General features: G+C 44.7%; 3 protein-coding genes across 19 annotated transcripts in view; 1 reads left to right on the top strand and 2 right to left on the bottom strand.

Annotated features, from left to right (window-relative positions):
* GGT5 (gamma-glutamyltransferase 5) overlaps positions 1 to 18,367 on the bottom strand; it is a 63,125-nt gene extending 44,758 nt beyond the window's left edge. The window contains exons 1-5 of one of the 5 annotated variants that reach the window (XM_087768750.1): positions 18,233 to 18,367; positions 13,762 to 14,021; positions 12,449 to 12,568; positions 11,727 to 11,871; positions 1,971 to 2,085 (exon numbers count right to left, since the gene is read on the bottom strand). The gene's annotated coding sequence lies outside the window, so the exon portion shown is untranslated. Of the gene's footprint in view, positions 1 to 1,970; positions 2,086 to 3,894; positions 4,206 to 11,726; positions 11,872 to 12,448; positions 12,687 to 13,761; positions 14,022 to 14,778; positions 14,918 to 18,232 lie in introns of those variants that run through there. The other 4 variants (XM_087768747.1, XM_087768748.1, XM_087768749.1 and 1 more) reach the window with 4 other exon arrangements.
* Positions 646 to 18,660, top strand: SMPD4 (sphingomyelin phosphodiesterase 4). 4 transcript variants are annotated; one of them, XM_087768718.1, is made up of 19 exons: positions 646 to 799; positions 1,130 to 1,216; positions 1,709 to 1,851; positions 2,002 to 2,077; positions 2,947 to 3,055; positions 3,662 to 3,714; positions 4,272 to 4,423; positions 5,767 to 5,899; positions 6,530 to 6,601; positions 10,148 to 10,237; positions 12,693 to 12,838; positions 13,294 to 13,384; positions 14,388 to 14,488; positions 14,787 to 14,950; positions 15,799 to 15,890; positions 16,497 to 16,730; positions 17,428 to 17,559; positions 17,707 to 17,835; positions 18,286 to 18,660. In XM_087768718.1, exons 1-19 carry the CDS (start codon positions 761 to 763, stop codon positions 18,610 to 18,612), a joined length of 2,370 nt encoding a protein of 789 aa, XP_087624844.1. In that variant the 5' UTR covers positions 646 to 760; the 3' UTR covers positions 18,613 to 18,660. The 4 variants fall into 4 exon arrangements, with proteins under 4 accessions (XP_087624844.1, XP_087624841.1, XP_087624842.1 ...); XM_087768715.1 differs by having other exon boundaries at positions 15,685 to 15,890; XM_087768716.1 differs by lacking the exon at positions 10,148 to 10,237 and having other exon boundaries at positions 15,685 to 15,890.
* A 1,148-nt stretch (positions 18,661 to 19,808) lies between these two features.
* Positions 19,809 to 21,405, bottom strand: part of MED15 (mediator complex subunit 15) — a 53,802-nt gene continuing 52,205 nt past the window's right edge. For 8 of the 10 annotated variants that reach the window (XM_087768723.1, XM_087768724.1, XM_087768727.1 and 5 more), the window contains one exon: positions 19,809 to 21,331. In XM_087768723.1, coding sequence (XP_087624849.1) covers positions 21,195 to 21,331 — 137 coding nt within the window. In that variant the 3' untranslated portion in view covers positions 19,809 to 21,194. The remainder of the gene's footprint in view (positions 21,332 to 21,405) is intronic. The other 2 variants (XM_087768725.1, XM_087768721.1) reach the window with 1 other exon arrangement.

The raw sequence follows: 21,405 nt of genomic DNA, 5'->3' as shown, positions 1-21,405 counted from the left end.
CTTTCGCTCTCCTCCTACGCGGAGAAGTGGTTATCCCTACCTCTACAACCACGTATTTCTCCTGGTGACTTTGGCTTCTCAGTTCTCTTAACTTGGCCTGTGCAGCTACGGTTCCCTGCAGCTCGGCTGACGTATGCCGCTCTCATTTCCAAGAGTCTCATCTCATAGCTGCCTCATTTTATGACGTAGTTTTCTGGGCATTCAATACACTTTTATTTAAAAACGCCTACTTTTCCTCCACAGTATTGTGATGGTTTTCTACCACGCCCGTGGTTTTTAAATTCCCCCCCAGTCTGGACGAGAACTGTCCCTGTGAACAGTCAGGAAGGAGGTGTGAGCAGTGCTCACAGGGTGCCCTCTCCAGACACCGGTGCCCGAGGAAATGACGGCTTCACCTTCACACCCCGACACCCCGAGCTGCTGCGGGCCCCTCTGGCCGCGACACCCTCCATTTTTAGCAGCTCTCAGATACGCCCGCAAAGGAGAGCCCGCGGCCCCCGCGCAGCCCACGGAGCCCGGCCAAGGGCCGCAGGCCGCGGCGGCCATGTCGGAGCGGGACCGGCGCTGCGCCCGTCACCACGGCAACGGCGGCTCCCTCCCCTCCGCCAGGGGCGGCGGCCGCGGGGGGCGGCGTCACCGGCGCGCGCCGGGCGAGAGCGGTGACGCAAAAGGGCCGCGCCGGCGCCGAGCGCGGGAGGGAGCCGGTGCCGCGGCCCAGCCCGGGAGCGTCAACGGCGTAACGGCCGCGGCGCGAGGCGGCATGGCCGGCCCGCACCTGCAGCAGCCCAGCTTCCTGCTGGTGGGTGGGGGGCGGCGGGCGGTCGCCGGGGAGGCCTCGCACCGAGCCCGCGGGGCCCTGCCGAGCGGCGCGGCGCGGGTCGTCCCGTCCCGTCCCGTCCCGTCCCGTCCCGTCCCGTCCCGTTTCGGTGGGGCTTGCGGTTTCTGGGTAGCGGTCGCTTTGCGGTGTGCCCGGGAGGTTAGCGGGTCGGTCAGTGGAACTTCAGCCGCGTCCGTGGAAACGCTGCGCCCGGGGAGCGGCGTGACGAGGGGCTTTTTCCGTCACGTTTTGCGTGACCGATACCGTCCATTCCGGCAAGGGTGGCCTGATTTCCCTTGTGGTTTGTGACAGGCCACCTTGAAGGCAGACTGCGTAAACAAACCGTTTGTTCAGAGGTGCCACGACCTGGAGACCGTCATCGAGGAGTTTCCCGCCAAGGTGAGCAGTCGCGGCCTTTCCAGAAACTCGCCGCGTTGCAGGGGAGCGTGCGTCTTTCGTATTGCTGTTTTCTTTGTTCCTATTTCTCTCCTCCAAAGTTCTGAGGACCCCAGGTGAAACAGTGGGAAGCCAGCGCTTCCCAAGAGTTAAAAACGTTTTCTAGCCATTAAAAGATTGTTTCAGTCGACTGCACTACGTTAATGCTTCTCAGCCTCAGTTTACAAGGAAAACTAATTTTTAAAATGTGACAGATAATTGCATGCGATGCTGAGGAGTATCGCTGGAACTTCAGTACGACCAGAAATAGGGTGGATTTCCTGTAAGTGCCATATTATAATACATTCTGTTGAATGGAAGCTCTGCCCAGTGATAATCTGGAAACAGTCATAAATAGCTGGCAGGCAGCATCTTTGTGCTTTCGAGTACGTGCAATAGAGACTGTTCAAGTGAGGAATTGTACGTGTTAACTATTTGTGTCTGTTTTCCTTAAAGGAACTACATGGCATCTTCCCATGGCTGGTGGAGAGCATTTTTGGTAGCCTGGATGGCATCATCGTAGGCTGGAATCTTCGCTGTTTGCAAGGAAGAACAAACCCTACCGAATATTCTGTGGCTTTGGATTTCCTGGATCCCAGGTAAACTCATCCGATTCAGCACAGATTAAAAAATGCATGGTGAACAAATAACCGGTGGTTGACCTTCTTCCGTTGTGCAAACATAAGTTCAGAAAAGTGAGACAGGAGAGGGTACTTACCAAGGATTTTCTTTCTGATGCTTGTTTGCAGCGGCCCAATGATGAAGCTGGTGTACAAACTCCAAGCAGAAGAGTACAGATATGATTTCCCAGTCTCGTATCTTCCAGTGAGTAACTGAAAAAAGTGTAAGATGAGAACGTAGTTGTCATTGCAGCTATTGGAACTTTGCACGCACTTTATAAGTATGGTTCAGTATAGGCCAGTATAACCTCAGTGCTCCAGGTGTAGAGCATAACCGTTTCTTTAAACGGTTGCTAGAGAGCTCCCAGTCATAAACTTTGTAGGAGATGGTGGCTGTCAGCAGCTAGATATTTGTGCTGTTCAGCCAAGAAAGCTGCATTGTGAATCTTATCCTGTCCCCAGAGAAAGTCGTGTGCTTTATCTTGGTTACCAGTAGTTGCAGGACTGAAAATAGTTTTCCAAGCCCGTTACAGAGCGGTGCCTTCCCTCGCTGCGCGTTGTGCCCATGTGTTTGCAGACTAACTGCTATCCTGGATATGAAGTATGGCATTTCAAACAAAAATGTTTATCTGCAGAGTTGTTTCGCTATGTTTCTTCCATTGCTACCAGCTACCGGCTATCTAGAAATTGATTCAGATAGTTCTGCAGCCTTTAACAAAAGGAAACATCATTTAAGTATACAATAATTGCTGGTCCACAGCTCAGTTACCCTAACAAAACTATCAGCCATCAGGCAAACACCAGTCTTCTGCTGCTCCCACTTCAACTGCAAAAGTCTTGGTGAAGGCTTGTTTTTTTTCCTTATACCGAATACTCATTTTTGGTGAGAAAGTTGGCAGTTATCTAAAGAGTATGCATTTGCACAAGGAACTACTGCAATGCAGTAAAATCCCACTGAACCAAATGTAGGTATGATCCCAGAATGCTGGAATGCAGCAGAACTTCACTATCTGAAAACATACTCTGCAAGTACGCTGAGTAGCCTGATTAATATTTCATTACGCTGTCTTTCAGGGCCCTGTGAAGGCTTCAATACAAGAGCAGGTCCTACCTGAATGCTCTTTATACCACAACAAAGTCCAGTTTCCGTCATCTGGTGGTTTAGGTTTGAATTTGGCTCTTAGTATCCTTTTAACAGTTGGATATTTAATTCCTTTTAAATGTCTAAAACTGAGAGATTACGAAGCATTTCTGTTGTGTATTTATTATGTGTCTATGGTAAATCACTGTTGTGCTGAAGAGTTTGGGCTCATTAGAAATGTTTAGATTCCAATGAAAAATAAATTTGTGCTCTTCATAGAAACCCTTGTGAGGGAATTTCTGGCCTTATTCAAGTCAACAACAAAATTCCCAGTGATTTCAGTAGAGCCCGTATTTCACAATTTTTGTTTTCGTAACTACTCATAGTTTATATAATAGGATAGAAAAAGGGCATGTTGACTCTGCAGCTAGTGTACTTGTTGGAAGCAATTTAGCTGCAGCTGCACAGTTTGAGATAGTCAAATGTGCTAACAAGAGTAATGCAAACACCCCTTGCCACAGAGAAAACACCTCAATTACCAATGTTTGAGCCGGCTGGAAAGCAAGAAGGCAAAGCTGAACTTGCTGTTAAGCTCTAGCAAGTTAATTTAGCATTGACAAAATAAAAATTCAATGTCTAGTCAGCATCCCCAGATATCTACAGCTGTACCTGTTTTTTATTATCTGATCCTTGACTCTGTTCTCTCAGATCCATTTGAATATTACATGTTTTACTTTGCAATTAGTTTGATTACACAGAAGGTAAGTACCTTTCACAATTTTTCCCTTAATATAGTATTAGCCTTTCTTCGCTATGCTTTAAGAGCCTGCTGAGATGCTGTCCAGCTAAATTAACAGCCGTTTCATCTGTACTTCTAGAATTTGTTATTGCTTTGGTTCAGTTGATGATGTAAGACTGGATAATAAACAAAAAATACCCACAGTCTGTCCAGCAACGTGCCAACGCAGAGCAGGCAGTGGATTCCAAATGGGTTTCCTCCCCCTCTATCCGATAACACCGTTAAGTCATAGTCACAGCTTTGTACTACGGTGTCTGGTTCCTCTTCCCGTTGTTGCCTGTGCTATGTAACGCTGCACTCTTCTCATACTTGCTTACATTCACTACCACAGCAACAGTTCTCTTGCAGTTAGTTACTTTACCTTTGCTCCATGGTGTCTTTGTTGTCAATTCACCCTTTATAACCAGCAGGCTTCTGCTTATCTGTATTATGTGGGTCTGGCTGTGTAGCAGGCGCTCCCTAGCAGTGGCTTAAAGTAACGATACATAACTCCAGGTACATCCTGCCTGTCTGTTTCAGAACTCGCCCGTCACCCATCACGTCAGCCCTTCCAACAGCGCTTATTTCATCTTGGTGGACACATACCTGAAGTGCTTCCTACCCACAGAAGGAAGTGTCCTTCCTCCGCCTTCTTCAAATCCTGGGGGAGCCATCCCTTCCCCGACTCCCAGGTAATGACTGCAGCGCTGGAGGCAAACTGCAGGGACCAGTGCTTACAAAATACGGCTTGTTGGAACGAAATCTCTAACAAGCAGAAAACTCCTCCGCTCTTTGTGATCTGTATGTACTTATTATATAACTACAAAAATAAAATAGACTTATGTTCACTTAATTTTACCATAAAGGTTCATTTGAAAGTCTGCTCCAATAACAGCTACCTTTCAGAAAAGGCATGTGCAAGCAGCAGAAATTCATCGGTTCAGCAGCTCCAGTTGTGTTTGGTGCCCTGCGACTGGAGGAGGGCAGATCTGACTGTACTGGACAGCAGTTTTTACTATCTTCAGAGACATATGGTGTGTGGTGAAGATGGCAGTGGTGATAGCCACTGGCACCAGGAAACTTGCATCTTGTATTAGTGTTGCTCTACAGCCAGACATCTTGGCAGTGGGCCGTTTTGTTTCAGTTCTGAGGTTGCTGTCCTTAATTGTTTAATGCTCTCATTACCTATTTTGCAGTTCTTTGAAACTGCAGTGTCGGGACCATGTCTGTGGCTTTGCTGCAGACTGATAGTGCTCATAAGTTTCTTAGTTCATAACTTCTTGGTACAAAAAGCAAAGACACACATTAGTAATCAAATCACATAATGAGTGACTGCATTTCAGGTGACTTTTTGCCTGGTAATAGATCAAGGTGTTTAGCCACAATTGGAAGGAAGAGGATGAAGATTTCTGACCGCTTACTGAAGTTCTATATGTCTGTGCGATAATGGCATAGAAACAAACTCTCAAAGTTGAAGTGAAAATTCTCCAATACAAGCACCCAGTCTTTTGTTCTTTGTAATGGCTAAGTGTGAAAGTCCACATTTTCAAAATCGGCTTTGCTACACGAATTTATAATAGGTTATCAATATTAGCAATTTTACACAAATATAAAAATAAATAGCCATTATATTCTATATAACTGCATTTTAAATACATTTCAACTATACGTTTTCATGGTCTGTTGAGCCTTAGCCTATACCTAGGAAAATACAGATCAGGTGAATTATGAATATGGAAGGCGGGATGAAAGAAAACAAACCGAATAGGAGAAGGTAAAAAACCATGTATTATTGAACACGACATCAGGTCTGTGTAAAGCTGGTCCAGTGCAGCATGAATAGTGAGGTAGCGGTTGTTTATAAAGTGACTAGTAATTATAACACCTTGCAGAAGTTTGCAATGTCTAGTCAACTATGCAGTTTTACTTCTTAAAGACTGTTTTCCAGTTAATAAACCAGTGATTAAAAGCAACGAGATATTTCCCTGTACTGAGGCTTACTGACTTGAGTATTTCCATTCATTTGTCTTCAAAGGTCTCCAGCAGTGCCGTTCACTTCCTACGGCATGCATCACACCAGCTTGCTGAAACGGCACATTGCCCATCAGCCTTCTGTGAACGCTGACCCAGCTTCCCAGGAGATCTGGAGATCAGAAACACTGCTGCAGGTAAGATGGATTTAAGGAAGAAAACGCCCCGCAACGTTTCTTGCTGCTAACTTGTTTTTAAACCAGAGACAGCTATGCCATTTTGCTTTAGCTTGGTTTTGGAATTGAGCAGTGCAGCTGTTGTTTTCTGTTAGTGAAACAAAGAACCACTGTGAAACTGTTAAGTTGTAACTTAGAAAGGCACTTATATCTTCCTTTTAAACGGCATATCAAACAACTGATCTCCAGCATTTGACTAATTTTTTCCAGAAAAGTTTCTAAACCTGATTTTCTTCCCCCCCCCCCCCCCCATCAATTCTGTGCTGTAAGCAAAGGTTGAGCACGGAGAAGTTGGTTCTGTTCACCATCAGGGGAAGGGAAAGGAGCATCTGGACTTCACAGTTGTTCTGAAACAAGTTCCGTGTTGCTGAACTGACTTATTGATGCTTGGCAGGTGCTAACAGTGTGCCAGCTCGGCCGTTTGCACTGACATGATGATAACCTGAAATGTCTCTGAATAGGCACCTGTCTCTTTACAAGTACAGCTTAGTTTTCAGATCATATGCTGTGGTCTTCCCTTATACGTAGCTTGTGACTGACAACTCCCGGATTATTTCTCTTTCCCTAGCTGAGAAAATATTTGTTTTGCAGATCTTTGTTGAAATGTGGCTTCATCATTATTCGCTGGAAATGTATCAGAAAATGCAGTCCCCTCATGTCAAGGTAATAGTTCACGAGCATCATCTGATGGTTGACCTCTTCTCTTGGGGTAAATCTCCTATTCTGTGGAGAATTTTTTTGGTATATTGGTCCAAAGGAAAGAAATGACATCAGAGTATCTACATGAGTGTGACACAATTGCTAATCGAGTTACGAAGAGTGTTGTGAATAAGCGTGTCATCCAGATTTGCCTTCATTGCAGAAGTTGTGGTGTTTTCGTTTTGTTTTTTTGTAAAAGACAAGTTTGCGGGATGGTCACAACAATCTGAACACCAATCATCAAACTAGTAATGATGAGGAAGATGCCACTGTAAAACCATAGTGTTAAATCCCACTGGGGCAAGGTGGCTGCTAAAAATAGCTAAAACTGATTTCTAGCAGTGATAGCAGCTGTTACTGAAATACCAACTGGTAATTTCTAAGATCTGTAACCATTTTTTAAGCATAAATCCAAATTAAAAAAGGAAACGTTACTAAACTGACCTTCAGTGTTAAGTGAATAAGCCACTTTTGTTGTTTCATATTCCAAAATAAGCTTTTCGCCGTAGTGGTTTCAGAAGCAGCCCTGTAGCTACAGAGCTCAGAGTATCTTACAAGCTCTTGCTCAGATAACACGCCGTTTTAAGCAGTTTGTGGTGGCCTGTTCAGTAACAAACTACTGCATGTGGAAACTAAGTAAGTGTTGGGGAGGCTAAGATTGAAGGCATTATAAATGTAAAGGGAATTTGAAGGACAGAGTGTTGATCCTCTGAATTCCCTCTGGGTCACAGTGGGACTTTCACAGAAGGGGAGAGAAATATAAAAGCTACTCAGGATTTATGCCTGTGTGAAAGAGCCATACGAGAGTTGACTGACCGAGAAATTCTGATCCTGCACTCCACAGGCTATAAAATAACAAACATATTTATGTTTTGCTAGGGAAAAACATTGGAGAGCTGAAGTGTGATGGGTTTTGTCTTTTGTTCTTAAAGTTGAGGTCAAAGTGCAGACTCACTAATGTTGCAAAGTCTCCACTTGGGACTCCCAGCAGCATGGCTGTGCACCTGTGATGGAAAGGCTTTGCTTGAAGTACCTTTGGTCTGTCTGTCTGTCCAGTCTCTGTGCATCCAGTGCTGTGCTTAGGCCAGAAATAACGATTGCTTTAAACTTCTCTCCTCTGTTCACCCTCTGCATTTCAGATGCTGTCTTCTAACACTAGGGAGCAGCAGTACAGACAATGACTGTCAGTGTTGTGGTGGAATAGGGCCTAGGTAGAGCTTAAAGTTCTCCGAAATCATCACTTCGGGATCCTCCACAAGGTGTGTTGGGCCACAACTTGAGCCCATAACTCCCTGATGGTATTTTAGTTTCATCTTTGATGGGAAGTAATCATGGGCATGTAAAGAAGGAAGTCTTTGCTCTTTGGGGGTTAGAACACCTGAGTAGGGGATGGGAATTCCCCGTGCCATCTGTAAATGGACAGAGGATCCCTCCGGCAGGACTGAGGAAAGGTTCCAGACCACCTGCGGACAGGGCTGTTCACAAGCCTGTGATGCTTAAACGAAGCTTTGTAGACTGGTCTCAGGGTGGGCTGAAGGAGAATAGTCTGCTTCATAGCTCCTCAAATGAGGAAGGAGAATATGCAGAAATGCAAGTTTTGTTTTAACCTAAGGGTTAAAGAACTTGACTGGAAACCCAAGATCATCCTAAACCTTATTCTTAAAGTTATTAATAATTATGCAGGTTCACTTGATTCCATTTAGCCTTCCGTGCGTTTGGAAGGAGGGGTAATTAGTGACCATTCATCCCTGGATCTAGACCTGTGTGAGCATCAGTGACTTGAAATGGCTACGTACCTGTATTGGAAGCTGGGGTGAGGTTCCAAGGAGCTTGCTCTCTCTTTGTCCAGCCGCCAGACTCGTTTGCTTTGCTGGGCCAGGCCAGATCCCAGATACGTAACTTTCCTGTGAAGTGCTTCAAGGAATGATACGGTTTCCTTAACCTTGTTAATGTCATCACAGGCTTCTCTTTACAAGCAGAAGGCAGCAGAATGGGAATGAATAGTAAATAATTTCTTTTGAGAAGATGTACTTCTTTTCTACTTTACTGCTTTGAATTCTTTCTGGGTCTGGTGTGAACATGAGATTGACGCTATTTTTGCTACGCTGACTTTCACTGTTTTCCCTGTTAATTCAACTATTTTCCCATTCTTTTACATTGTCTGTTTGCTTTTTCTTTCTCGGATGATCCAGAGCCCAAGCGTGCAGCATCTCTTTTCCTATTGCCTTCTGCTGTAATCACAACGAACCCTTAAAAAGAAGTTGTTTGATAAAACTTTCTGCAATGCTTCCTGACCTTCCAATGCCAGGTGCCACAGACCCCAGCACTGCGTGTGGAACACCCACGAGGCTACAGGCTCTTGCTGACGCCTGTGGCAGGGGAGTCGATTATGAAGCAGACGACGCGTTTGCGCCGTTGAGGAGCTTGCAGTGACAATCCTACCGCTCTAAGAGCGTGAAACCAAAAGACACCACACTGGCGCTAGAGGGGATTGGGTAGGGGCTGTTCACAGACAGAGGTGTGATCTGGAGAGGTAGTTTAGATGCCTGACAATAGTCATTGGGATCTGTGTAGCGTACATTTTTTGTTTTGTGTTTTCATTAATTTCATACATGTGCGTCACTGGTGCTACAGTATCCTCTTCACCATCGTGTTGTCAAAAAATACTCTTTACCTTATTCATCCAAGAAGGGATCTGGCTGAGGCTTGCAGAGATTTCGGTGTTAAGGCAGGATGCCTTTTGCATCAGCATGTAACACTGTATGTTAGGTGTGTCTTTGCCTTTTTAGACATGTGATGTTTCCCTAGTAGTAAGTAATTTCCTCTTTTGAGGAAAGTCACCAGAACAGCAGCCTTCCCAAATGGCCTTGAAATAGAAAGAGAAGACAGAGGATTTCTCCGAACTGGAAACTTACTGGACAGGCTCCCAGTGATTATAAAAAGCCAAACTTTTCTCTTCCTATTCCTTGGGAAGAAGAAAGTATCTATTTGAGTTTCTTCCCCGTGTACAAACCCTACTTCTCCAGCAGCGCAGGAAGAAATGGCAGAGTTTTCAAAATAGTATGAAAAAAGCTTGCAGAAGACTGAACGCTTTTACTCCATTACTTAATACAACACCATAACAGCGTGTAAACCCGTGTTGCTGCAGTTCAGTTAAACTCCCCGTTTCAGAAGTTATTTGGCAAAAGCTCCATGTCCCCTACCGTACTTGCTTGAGGGTAGCAAAGGCCACAGCCACTTACAGCTGTACGTTTCTGACACCTGCTCCCAGGTGTATGTCCGGGTTGATAAAGGGTATGAACTACTGTGGAATCCATCTGCTGAACACCAGAAAGAGGAGGATACTGTGGCTGCAGTTGTTATTGTGATATGTTGTCCCTGACTGTAATTGTGATGTTCATTTTTTTCCCCACACCCTTCTTCCTTGGGCTCATTCTCACTTTTTTTTTCTCTTGCTCTCTTCTCTCCTTTTTTCCCTCCCCCCCTTCCTTTTTGTTTCTGTTGTCTCAGCTGGAGGTTCTCCACTACCGACTCAGTATCTCCAGTAAACACCACGGTAGTCCTGCCCAATCCAGCTACCAGGCCCTCCACGCATACCAAGTATTATCATCTTTTCATTTTGTTTCCTTTTTAAAAATCTCGTTCCATCAGATAATCTGCAAAGTGTACAGGTGCTAGCTGTACAGCAGCTTTTTCTGCTAAGGTATGGTTTTGCAACTTGATTGAGAACACTGCATTGAGATTGACTAAATTTTCAGTGGAAACAGATACTGAGAGGTATTAGCAAAGGCCACGGAGAAAATAGTTAAAATCTAGCATGTTATGAGCACTAATTGGGAACTCCATTTTTAAAGATGCATTCTTGTAGTGCATTATAGAAGGAGGCTTATCAGCTACGCTGACATCTTTTTGACACCAAAACTGGCTTCACGGACGGCAGATCTCTGCCCCTCACGCACTAGTTATTTAAGCAAACTTTGCATGGAAGAGAAGACTGGAATTTACGTGGCTGTCTCCTAAAATTAAGGTAGGTAACACCTAGGGTTTTTTAGCCAGGGAAGTGTCATTGGATAGTACTAAATTTGTAGTGGCAGCGTGACCTTGACTGTCCAGTTTTGCAAAAGCACACGAGTGTTACATTTGCAGATTGTTCAGGAAATGTGCATGCAAAACCATTCCTGTTGGAACAGATTGCTGATTCCTCTTTCCCTACTTCAGCCCTTTATTCATTGGGTCTTCATTTTGGGCAAGGGGAGGGCTGAGCATACGTACTGTAAAGCTCTTATTATACTGTAAAGCTCTTTAGCACTACATGGAATTTTCCTGCTGTTTAATCCTTTATTTTTTTTTTTTTTATAAAGTGCTATGATATCTCAAGGTACTGCCTAGAAGGGAAACCAGGAACCACTACTTGTCCTTAAATCTTTTAGTATTATGTTTATCTAATTACTGTGTTAAGAATGGCAGGCATCCATCCATCCTGTAAGCTAAGGCTTGACAACAAAAACACTTTTGAGGAAAAATACTTTTTAAACCGATAATTGTTCGTAATGGTGCTGATCCAGGCTAAGAGGAAATTATAAGAATTGCTAAGTGGAAAAACCACTAGCATCACCTGAAACGATGTATTGAAATAGTGACGCTGGTGGTTTTGTAAATTCAAAAGGTACCTTCAGGAGGAGCCTAGAATTTTTTTTTTTTTTTTTAAATTACACCCTTTCAAGGCCTATAGCAAAGTATTCAACCTCTCTAATTGCTTTTGGAGATCCTGATCTAAATTCCTAGGACCAAGTACCTTCTCCGAGCTCTCCCGTAGAGGAGTCTCAGATCTGGCTGTACTGCATGACTGGCTATCGTCAAGCCTTGAGTCTTTCCCTGGAGTGAACTTTACAGTGTATTAGAAATTTTTAGAGATTGTAAAAACACATCTGTTTTGCCTCAAGCATTACAGGGAAAGGAGACACAGAGACATGCACAGAACCGCTCCCCCCACCCCCAGTGCTGGAAATACTTTGAATGGACTTAAGAAGTGGAAGCTTTTTGGATAAAAATGCCTGCCAGTGCCCTAGAGTCGTGTTCCGAGCCTTACCTCAGCATGGCTGCATTTGACATCCTGGGAGCATCTTGCAGCTCTTGTCTAATGCAGCCTTCCGGCACCTTCCATTAGACTTGCAGATGTAACTTGTTTCACGTACATTCTTCTCAACTTTTGAGAAACGTGAGAGATGTAAAACCTGGAATACAAACAATATCTTAAAATCTGCCTTCAGTAGTGGATCGAGATTAGTTCCCTACTCTTAAAGCAGATTATAGTAGCAAAGGAACTAGTGCTTTGTCCCCAGATTCTGCAGCAGACCAGCTCTGGTGCTGGGCACCCGGGAGAGCTAGCTGGTTTTTACCTCGTTCATCTCCCTGCTATACCATACACTCACTTGTTTATTAGTAAGGTCACTGGGGCTCACCGTCACTCCTTGCGCTACTCCCACCCAGGCTACTTCTACCCGTAACGATGCTAGAAGCAACAGGATCACGCAGGACTCGAAGCAGTTCCTGCTCTTGCCATAACTCTCTAGGATTATTCTTTCTTATGAGGCAGATGAGTACCAGCATAGGAAGGAGAACTCGGTAAAGCCAGCCCAGAGCATACACAAAGGATCTGTTGTGCTGTCCACAGCAATGAACTTATAGCCGTAATGAAAGGCTGAATATTCTTTTTTCAGAAAGGGGTAAGTTGAAATCTACCAGTTCTTCTGTTCTTTAGCGCTAGCCTGAGAGTCAGTGCGTTAGAGTACTGTAGATACTCCTTCTTACAATCACGTCATCAAAAATACACTACTGTTTCTTAGTGAGCGGATGGCAGAAGATTGATGCAGCTTGTCCTGGGGTGCAAGTCTGTCTAAAATCAGGTGGCACCAAACTATGGCGAAGAACCTAGAAGGAAGAGAGCATTTCTTGTATTTTGATTTATGATCTGAGAATATAATTTTCCTGAATCATCTCCTGGACATTTAGCCCGTGATGCTCATTATCCTCCTGTCTTTTGCTTTGAATCTAGGAGTCGTTCAAGCCCACTGAAGAGCACGTGCTAGTGGTGAGGCTGCTTGTGAAACACCTGCATGCTTTCAGCAACAGCCTGAAACCAGAGCCTCTCTCCCCGTCGGCCCACTCCCACACAGCCAGCCCCCTCGAGGAGTTCAAAAGGTAGGAACGTGAGCAGCCTGTCCCTCACGCATGCAGAGCTTCTCCCTGAAAAGCTCTGCTTTCACCGAGAGGCTGAATTAGATTGTTTTGAAGGCTAAATGCAGAAGTACGTTATTAAAATACGAGAGCTAATGGATTGTGTCTCGCATCCACTAAATGGGGGGCAGCTTCCGGAGGGGGTATGTCTTGCTGTTACGCTAGTCTGTATCTTGGCACAAGTCAGAGAAAAGAAAATGGTACCAGAGGATTCTGGCCAAGGTTAGTGGAGAGTTTTATATTTATGTATCATCTGAGTTGAAATTCAATGGCCAGAAGTAGCTTCAGTTAAGAAAGAGTTTGGGTCAGTCCTTTCTGTATTTGCGTGTGCGGAAGTGTGTCGGGTTGTTGGTTGGGTTTTTTGTCTTTTAAATTTCCTGCCGGTTTATACATGTGACTGCCTTTGAATCTGATTGCAGGGTTGTAATTCCTCGGTTTGTCCAGGAGAAGCTTTATATCTTTCTGCAACACTGTTTTGGCCACTGGCCTCTGGATGCCTCTTTCAGAGCAGTATGTACCCGGCTTCTCTTTCCAAGTCTGTACTCAGCAGAACTAGTCATTACTTATTGCTGATTAGCAGCTATTTCTTGGTCTTTAAATTTTTCTTTTTCCTCGAGCAGTGTAATTCTTTATGTAACATGTACATTTAATGTTAGAGTGCCGATTAGACATAAGAAGGAAGTTGAATAGATCTTGGTGAGAATTACTACAGGCTGTTGGCTGATTTTCCTGACACTGAAAATGGCTGGGGATTGAAAAGAAGTAGGTGTTTCTCTTGAGAGACATTCTTATAGGTCCTAATTTCTTACTATCTTATCTAATATGATAGGTCATAAACAAAAGTAATACAATATTAATTTATAATAGCAAGATACTGCAAATATTACCTCCTGCAAGCCGGAAAAGAAAGACATCAGACCATGCCTCTTAGTAATTCACGTAGGAGTTCAAAGGTGCGGAGCGTAACAGGGCTGGCTCTTGCTGGCTAGAGCTACGGTTAGCTGTATTGCGGCGTCTGAGGCACGCGCGTAAGGCAGGCTGGCAGAAGCAGCGTTTACAGAGGCCGTGGCAAAGCTGTTCTTCAGTGCCATCGGGACTCCGCTGCGTTTCCTCGGGGCGGGGGGTACATCTGTGCCGAAGGCGAGAGCTGAAACGATATTAATGTGGCACCTTGTTCACTCACTTCAACAGAGATTCAGTCAACGCTATCAGAGCTGTTAAAGGACCTTAAGCGTAGCCACCAGCTATGTTTTCTTTTTTTTTTGTAGTAGCTGTTTGTGCTGTCTCATTCGGGTATAACAGAAAATCCAATTGGTCCCAATGAACGTGCACTTAGGTTTTTTCAGTTCTTTTTCAAAGATAGTCGGGTTACTAGAGAGCTTTATTCCTAAAAACTTTTAGGTGTCATTAAGATAACATTCACTAGGTTTAAAAGAAACGAACAAAAAACCCTTTCTGTCTTCCTTTCCAAAAAGTATTGATACTCACATGGCTTATCTGTGATTTTGCTTAGGTTCTTGAGATGTGGTTAAGTTACTTGCAGCCCTGGAGGTATGCTCCAGAAAAGCCGCCACAAAGTGCAGAGCCCTTGCCTCGCAGCGTGTCGGAGAAATGGTAAGGAGGGAAGCAGCTTGAGTAACCTGAACCAAACCTGAAGTGCACGCAGATCCCGAGTGAAACAGCGGGGTTTCGAGGACCACCCGCCAGCCTGAATTAGCCTCCTGTACAAGATTAGCGATTATTTCTTACAATGCAAGCTTTAGTTTTGAGAGGAATATTCTTTTGTCTCGGTGCAAAGAGGCCATCTTTCCAGAGACAGTATAAAACCGTCCCTTAATGACTCGTTTGGCAGACGACAAAATAACAATTATTTAAATAGCTGTACTCACAAATCCTGTACTCACTTTGGCAGGGCTGCCTTCATTCAAGAAAACCTGCTGATGTATACTAAGCTGTTTGTAGGATTTCTGAACAGAGCGCTTCGAACAGACTTGGTCAGTCCAAAAAATGCTCTCATGGTGTTCCGAGTAGCCAAGGTCTTCGCTCAGCCCAATCTAGCCGAAATGATCCTGAAAGGTAAGCGGGTATTTCGGCATCTTACGCTGTCCTGTCTCAGTCTGTCTTCACAAGGGCTGCATCTTGCCTCAGAAGCACTGAGACGTACTCTCCCATTTTGCGTGCTATTTTGCGATTCAGAAGCCTGTGTCTTCCCTAATGTTTGTTGGATGGGTTTAATGTGCCTATAGCTCTTTTCTAACTACCGTAACGGTTGGGACTTGATGATCTTAAGGGTCTTTTCCAACCTTGACGATTCTGTGATTCTAAGAACACAATATTGGGTGTTTACAATAAAGTTAGTCTTTCTTACACTTGTCTTACTTGATTATTTACCTCAGGATTAAAACCTCTTATATCTCTAGAGGTATCTGTACTTAGCAAAATAGCTAGTCAGCTAGTCATGTATGGACTTCGGGATAATTAGGATACAGTAAATTTGGGAGAGGCAAGATTTGACAAGGATCAATGTCTGAAGTGTTGTGATTCTCCACTGCCTTTGTTGGGGGGGAAAAAAAAGTTACAGGCTTAAAATGCTGTCTGTGTGGTCTGCATTTAAATGCACTCCGACCTTTTCTGCTGGGGGCAGAGAGACTTAAATGAAAGAAGGGAATTAAGGCCTCTTTCCCCCTGGAACTACCTGCCTGTCTAAAAGCAAGCTGCCTGGCAGCCTTACGATGCTTTGTAGCTAGACCTTCCCCAGGCAAAACCAGGACTCTTCCCTAGCCATCTTCACTACCTTTCTCAAATTCTAGGAGAACAGCTATTCCTGGAGCCAGAACTTGTTATTCCCCATCGTCAGCACCGACTTTTTATGACCCCCACGCTTGGCGGGAGCTTCTTCTCATCGTGGCCTCCAACTATTACAGATGCCTCGTTTAAGGTGAAGAGTCACGTTTACAGCCTGGAAGGGCAGGACTTCCAGTATAAACAGATGTTTGGCACAGAAGTCAGGAATTTGGTAAGCAACAAGTTTCTTGTCACCGGCCTTTCTGCTTCGACAGGTGTTTTCTCATATTATGAGAAGTGGAGAGAGGGACACGTCACGCCCTGCGCTGCTGTATAATTAAGTTTGCTGATGGTGAGTTCTGGAACGTGAGGGGTTGCGATCCAGCACAGCTGTGAACATCTGCTTGCTCTTTGCTACCCAAGAAGTTCATGCAGCAGTTTAGCATGAAGTTAATGTTAACAATTAACAGAAGTTAATGGCTGCCTCGGAGTAGTATATTGCGAGTATTTCCTCCGAGATGTTTACCGTGAACTCCTGACTCACTGTATTGATTGGTACCCATCAGCAAATCAGATAAAAATAGCAGGAGGAAAAAAAGCAGCTGAAAAACCTAAGCAGCACTCAAGTTTCGTAAGTGCTTCAACAGCAAAGAACTACCTTTGCCCTGGTGGAAGTGCAACTAACAAACAGTCTTAGCACAAGTCCATAGGAGCTAAGAGAGCGAGTTTGCTGGGTTTGCTCTCAGTGCCAGGTATCGGGGCGTGGTTTTATCCATGCATTGATGCTTAGTGGTCCTTTATGTTTGTCCCACATGATGAATTTTTTTGTTTGTTTTAGGTGTTAAAACTGGCTCAGTTAATTTGTCAGGCGCAGCAGACAGCAAAATCCATATCGGACCATTCTGCAGAGACCACGGCTAGCCAGTCCTTCTTTTCATGGTTTAGATTTACACCATCTGAGATGAACGGTTCCTACACAGGCAATGACCTTGATGAAATTGGGCAAGACAGCATCAAAAAAACAGATGAATATTTAGAGAAGGCACTGGAATACTTGTGCCAAATCTTTAAGGTAGGTACCATCTTTCTAAGAACCTTCCCTATGTGGCCGCGTGAACGAGAGTCAGGGTTCCTCAAAGGCCCTTGTCACTCTTGTACTTCGTGGGGTCACAAAGCCACCCAGCGACCCTGCTTAGCAAATCTTGTTGTAAACGTCTTTTGGGCTTGACTTTACCTGACCACTTCAAAACCGCTTTCAGTATAGATAGAACTAGGTGCTCTCAATTTCCAAATATTAAGCCCACTTTGTTTCAAGTGACCGCTCTTTTGGACTACAGTTTATACCAAACTTGGCTCTTTACTTGTGCCTGTTCTCATGTTTACAAACAGGCAAGACAGACATGGCTTAAGGTTCAAGAACAGTCCAATATCCTCTAAATGTAAAGAGCTATAACAATACAATGCGTAACTGCAGCTGTAGGTGAGTGGATGGGCTGGGAGCAGGCTGCTGCTTTGTCTGCGCTTGGAAGAGGCGGCTCACTTCTCTGCCAGCCGCACTCCCCCGTACAGAGCTGACCTAGGAGCAGACAGCTCTCTGCCAGCTCTCACGGAGTAAGGGACATACGTAGAAAGCAGAACGCCTCGCTGGGACTTGACGAGCACAGACAAGAAAGCTGGAGACTTTTATCTCCTCCTCATGTCTAACTGCAAGAAATGAAATAGAAGGGGTAGATCAAACACATGCTTTAAATGGTGTTGTTCTTGAGTAGCTGAATGAAGCCCAGCTGACCCAGATGATGATGAAGTGTGGGACTGCTGAAGATGAGAATGGAAAAAAACAGCTTCCAGACTGCATTGAAAGCGAGGAGGGCCTGGTTCTTACACCCCTTGGCAGGTACCAGGTGAGAGAGGCCCTAGATTGTTCTTGAAAAAACAAGGTGCCCTTCTGCATCAACAGAAATGCAGTTTATCTGGGGCCAAGAGAGGGGCCAGCAAAAGGTGCTTCAGAGGGGAGCTACAAGAGAAGGGGTTTATTTTCCTGTTTCTAGATCATAAATGGCTTACGCAGATTTGAGGTGCGGTATCAAGGAGATGCTGAGCTTCAGCCCATCCGAAGCTATGAAAATGCCACCCTTGTCCGCCTCCTATTTCGTTTGTCCTCGGCGCTTAACGAAAGGGTAAGTACAGCACTGCCTCCTTCTGTGTCTTCCATTGAAATTCCTCTTCCTCACTGCACCTGCACATATGTGCCACTGGCTTTGTCTCCTTTATTGTGGTCTAGATGGGTATTATTTCCTAATGGTATCAGGCCTGCCTCTCTACCTGTAGTTCTTTTTCCTACACAAAACATGAATAAATAACATTTTAAATGTATTCTTCAGCAATATCATTCAGAATGAATGTTTCTAAAACAGGAAAAGCCAATCCTTTTCTTTCTATAGATATGATAGGTAAAAGGCAAGTCTGCACTAAAGCAGTTCTACTATTTGAAAGTGCATTTGCTGTTTCTTCCCCTCTATTTTCTGTAATTCTCATCCTATAAACGAAGAAAATTGTCAAATAAGTCACACTTACTTTATGACAGTAGTTGCAGTAGAATCCTAACGTGTAAACTTTTCTTGCCTCAGTTCGCTGCTCAGATGGATGTGCTTTGCTCCAGGGAAGACTTTGTTGGCCGGCTTTGTCGCTATCATCTTACCCACCCCCACCTCGTACAGAAGATCAGGCGTAGTCCCGTGGCGAAGGACCGAACCAGCCAGAACTGGGGACCCAGGATCAGCCTGAGGTTTCTGGCCAGCTACCGGACTCTCGTTTCTCTGCTGCTCATCTACTTCATTGCACCCTGGTTTCACATTGGGCCCGTGGGCTGCACCTTCGTTATCCTCATGGGCTATTTTCTTTATGCCGTAATAATGACTTTTTTCTCTGAAGGGTGGAAGCCACATGAACACTGATTTCCTTCTCTCAGCTTACACTTGTGAAAATAAATGTTTTAAGGATGAGCCTGGGCTTCAATGACTAAAATGTCTGAATTATCATATCAGATCTTCCTAAAGTATTTTTTAACATTAAAGCTCCTTGAGTTTTATAAACAAACAATGCTGTGGTCTGGTGGAGTACAGATAATCAATGTAAATTTTATTTTTATAAAGGTGTTCCTATGGAATCTAGTGAATGACTTCTTTTTGAGGGGAGAAGAATGAGCCATCAGTCTCGCAGCAGCTCTGCTGTTGGCTAATAAGGAATCTGAAGTTTGGAAACATAAACTGAGAATGGTGGGGGGCGGATTTTGTTTAACATTACAGTGGTAGAAGTACTTAGCGCTGTCCCCTAGAAGCAGTCTGTATTATATGCTGTCTCGCACCTTCCACGATACTACTACCTAAAAGGTCGAGTTGGTTTTTTAAATGAAGTCACGTGCATCTCTCTGTTAGGCACCTCCACGTTCGCAGTACTCACCCCCACGATGGCACAGGAGGCAAGCAGTGCGCTAAAGCGCTCCCAGTAAATGGCACGGCAGGTCTCGGGAGGGAACGCGCTCAGCAACTGAAACAATTCCCCACGTTCTGGCCTCGGGAGCCCGGCAAGTGCTGCGCCCGGCGCGGCAGCCACCGGCGCGTTACAGCGTGCTTGAAGGAAGACTGAAAGGCACTGCAGTGACAGCTCTGAAACCTGCACCGGGAAGGCTGTGGTAAAGCGGAGGGACGTGCCTGTTCTGCAGCGATTTCCCGATGTGTTTTAACCCAATTGTTAAGAAATAAATCCTTTAACTGTCTCAGTGCTAGACCCTAGCAGTACCTTTAACCGTGCCCCTGCCTCTATCCTTATTTCTTGGGTTATGACTTAATGACGTATTACAAAGTACTGGTGCCGCTGGTTCTTTTGCCCTAAGCCACGTAATGGTCCTGGTTAAACAACTGCCTCTCTCGCTTGTAGATACCGCCACTAAGCTCTTGAGCAGGTCTTCCAGTTTACTGTGAGGACAGGGAAGACCGCGTTGCAGGGCACAAAGAGCCATTGAGGATTCCCTCCCCTAACCTTCAAAGCACGCGAGTTTTCGCTGACCATAGAACAAAGTAACCGTCATCCGAGGGACACAAGAGAACCGGTACCTAACGATCACCGTGGGGAGAGCAGTACAACGCTGGCATCCAACACAGGAATAATAATAAATTTATTACAATAGAAACAAACAGATAATGCATTAGTTCATGTACAAAATACTGACAGCCTTCTGCTGCCTCAGTCAGTGCTTACTACGTACCCACATTTAAAAACATCCTAAACCTGATGACACCACACGCATTTACGAAGGTCATAGCAACGTCCTGACACTAGGGTAAGTGAGCCCAGCTGCTCTTTAAGGTCTGCTGCACGATAGAGGGAGACGGAGCAGGATGTAACGGGAGCCCTGAAATTCTTCTGCACCAGGAAATTAAGAGTGAGCAACTTAGAAGCATGGGGAAAACGAAACAATCACACTACGCATGAAATTACTTACTCGTGGCAAACGTTTTCCCTAGAAGGGCCCAACGCTGAAGCAGCTGATGACTGACCTGAATGCCCACCACTGCTCAAGGCACAAAATACTAGGTGTCCGTTCTGCTCCTCAGCTATGCTGGTTTTTTCCTTTTCTTTTTAAACAAACTGATGTAGCACAGAAGCATTTTCACTGAACAGCATCAACGCCCAAAGGAAGCCAGACGCCTCAGAGAGACTCGGTAAACGAAGAAACGTAGCTAAAGCCTGCTGGACTGACGTGTGGCACGGGGCGTGTACTGCTGGGTCTTCCCCCCACCTTGGCCGAGTCGGTGTGCACGTTAAGATCTCTTCTTTCTCATCACCTCACTCTCTTGGAGTGAGAAACATGTGGTCCATGCTAACCAAAAGCCGTTTACACAACGTAGTGTTTTAAATAAGCTATAAGATACTTCTTTTCTCTATTTGGTTCCCCTCCCGCCCCCAGGTATAACTACCCCGATTTCTCTCACATATTTGAGGGATGCCTTAAAAGGCTGTAATTTATCCCATCTCTGGGCAAAGCTAATAGGCAAAAAGATTCCTGCAACCACCGAGAAGTTTGCACGCGCATTCTAGTTGCAGCTAATTTATTTCTGGGGCAGCATCAGGTCACAGAACAGACAGTGTGAAAGGAATACTGGCACTGAGCAAACTTTGAAGCAAATTAAGACATTCTCTCCCTACTCCCTCTTATACCAGACTCCCCGATGGAAGTCCACAAATAATTTCTTCTCTAAGAAGACAATAAAAACTCATCCTAAGACAGTCTCAAGAACCATATATACACATTTTGTATATTTGAAAATGCTGGCAAAAGTCCACAGAGGCAGAAGATAAAAAGCATGAAAGCTAAATCTAACATCAGGTTCTCTACTGAACCTGACACCTAGAAACAAAACAACATAAGGCTTCTTTCTTCTGAAGTACCCTCCCCAAAACGTGATTTTCCAGTGGCATGTGGAAAGGCCAGCTGTTGAGACCTTCTTTCCCGCTTCCCGATTTCGAAAGCGAGATGTTACGCAGCGGAGAGGCAGGCCTGACGAATACTTTGTGCCCAGGTGTTTAAGAGTGCCGTGACTGAATGCTTGTCTGGAAGTTGCAACAGTTTTGAAGTCATGTACCGATACACTGACTGCAAAAAGGGATTGGCTGCTGGAAAAAAAGATAACAGATAAATGGAGTTATAATAAAAACAGTATTAAAAAAAAATGTAAAAAAGAGTAACA

This window comes from Nipponia nippon, unplaced genomic scaffold, assembly GCF_047370975.1.
Source record: "Nipponia nippon isolate SJK-2023a ecotype South Korea unplaced genomic scaffold, ASM4737097v1 scaffold_30, whole genome shotgun sequence".
NCBI lineage: Eukaryota > Metazoa > Chordata > Aves > Pelecaniformes > Threskiornithidae > Nipponia > Nipponia nippon.
The sequence above is the reverse complement of the archived record's forward strand: the minus strand, read 5'-3'. Positions and strand labels throughout refer to the sequence as shown.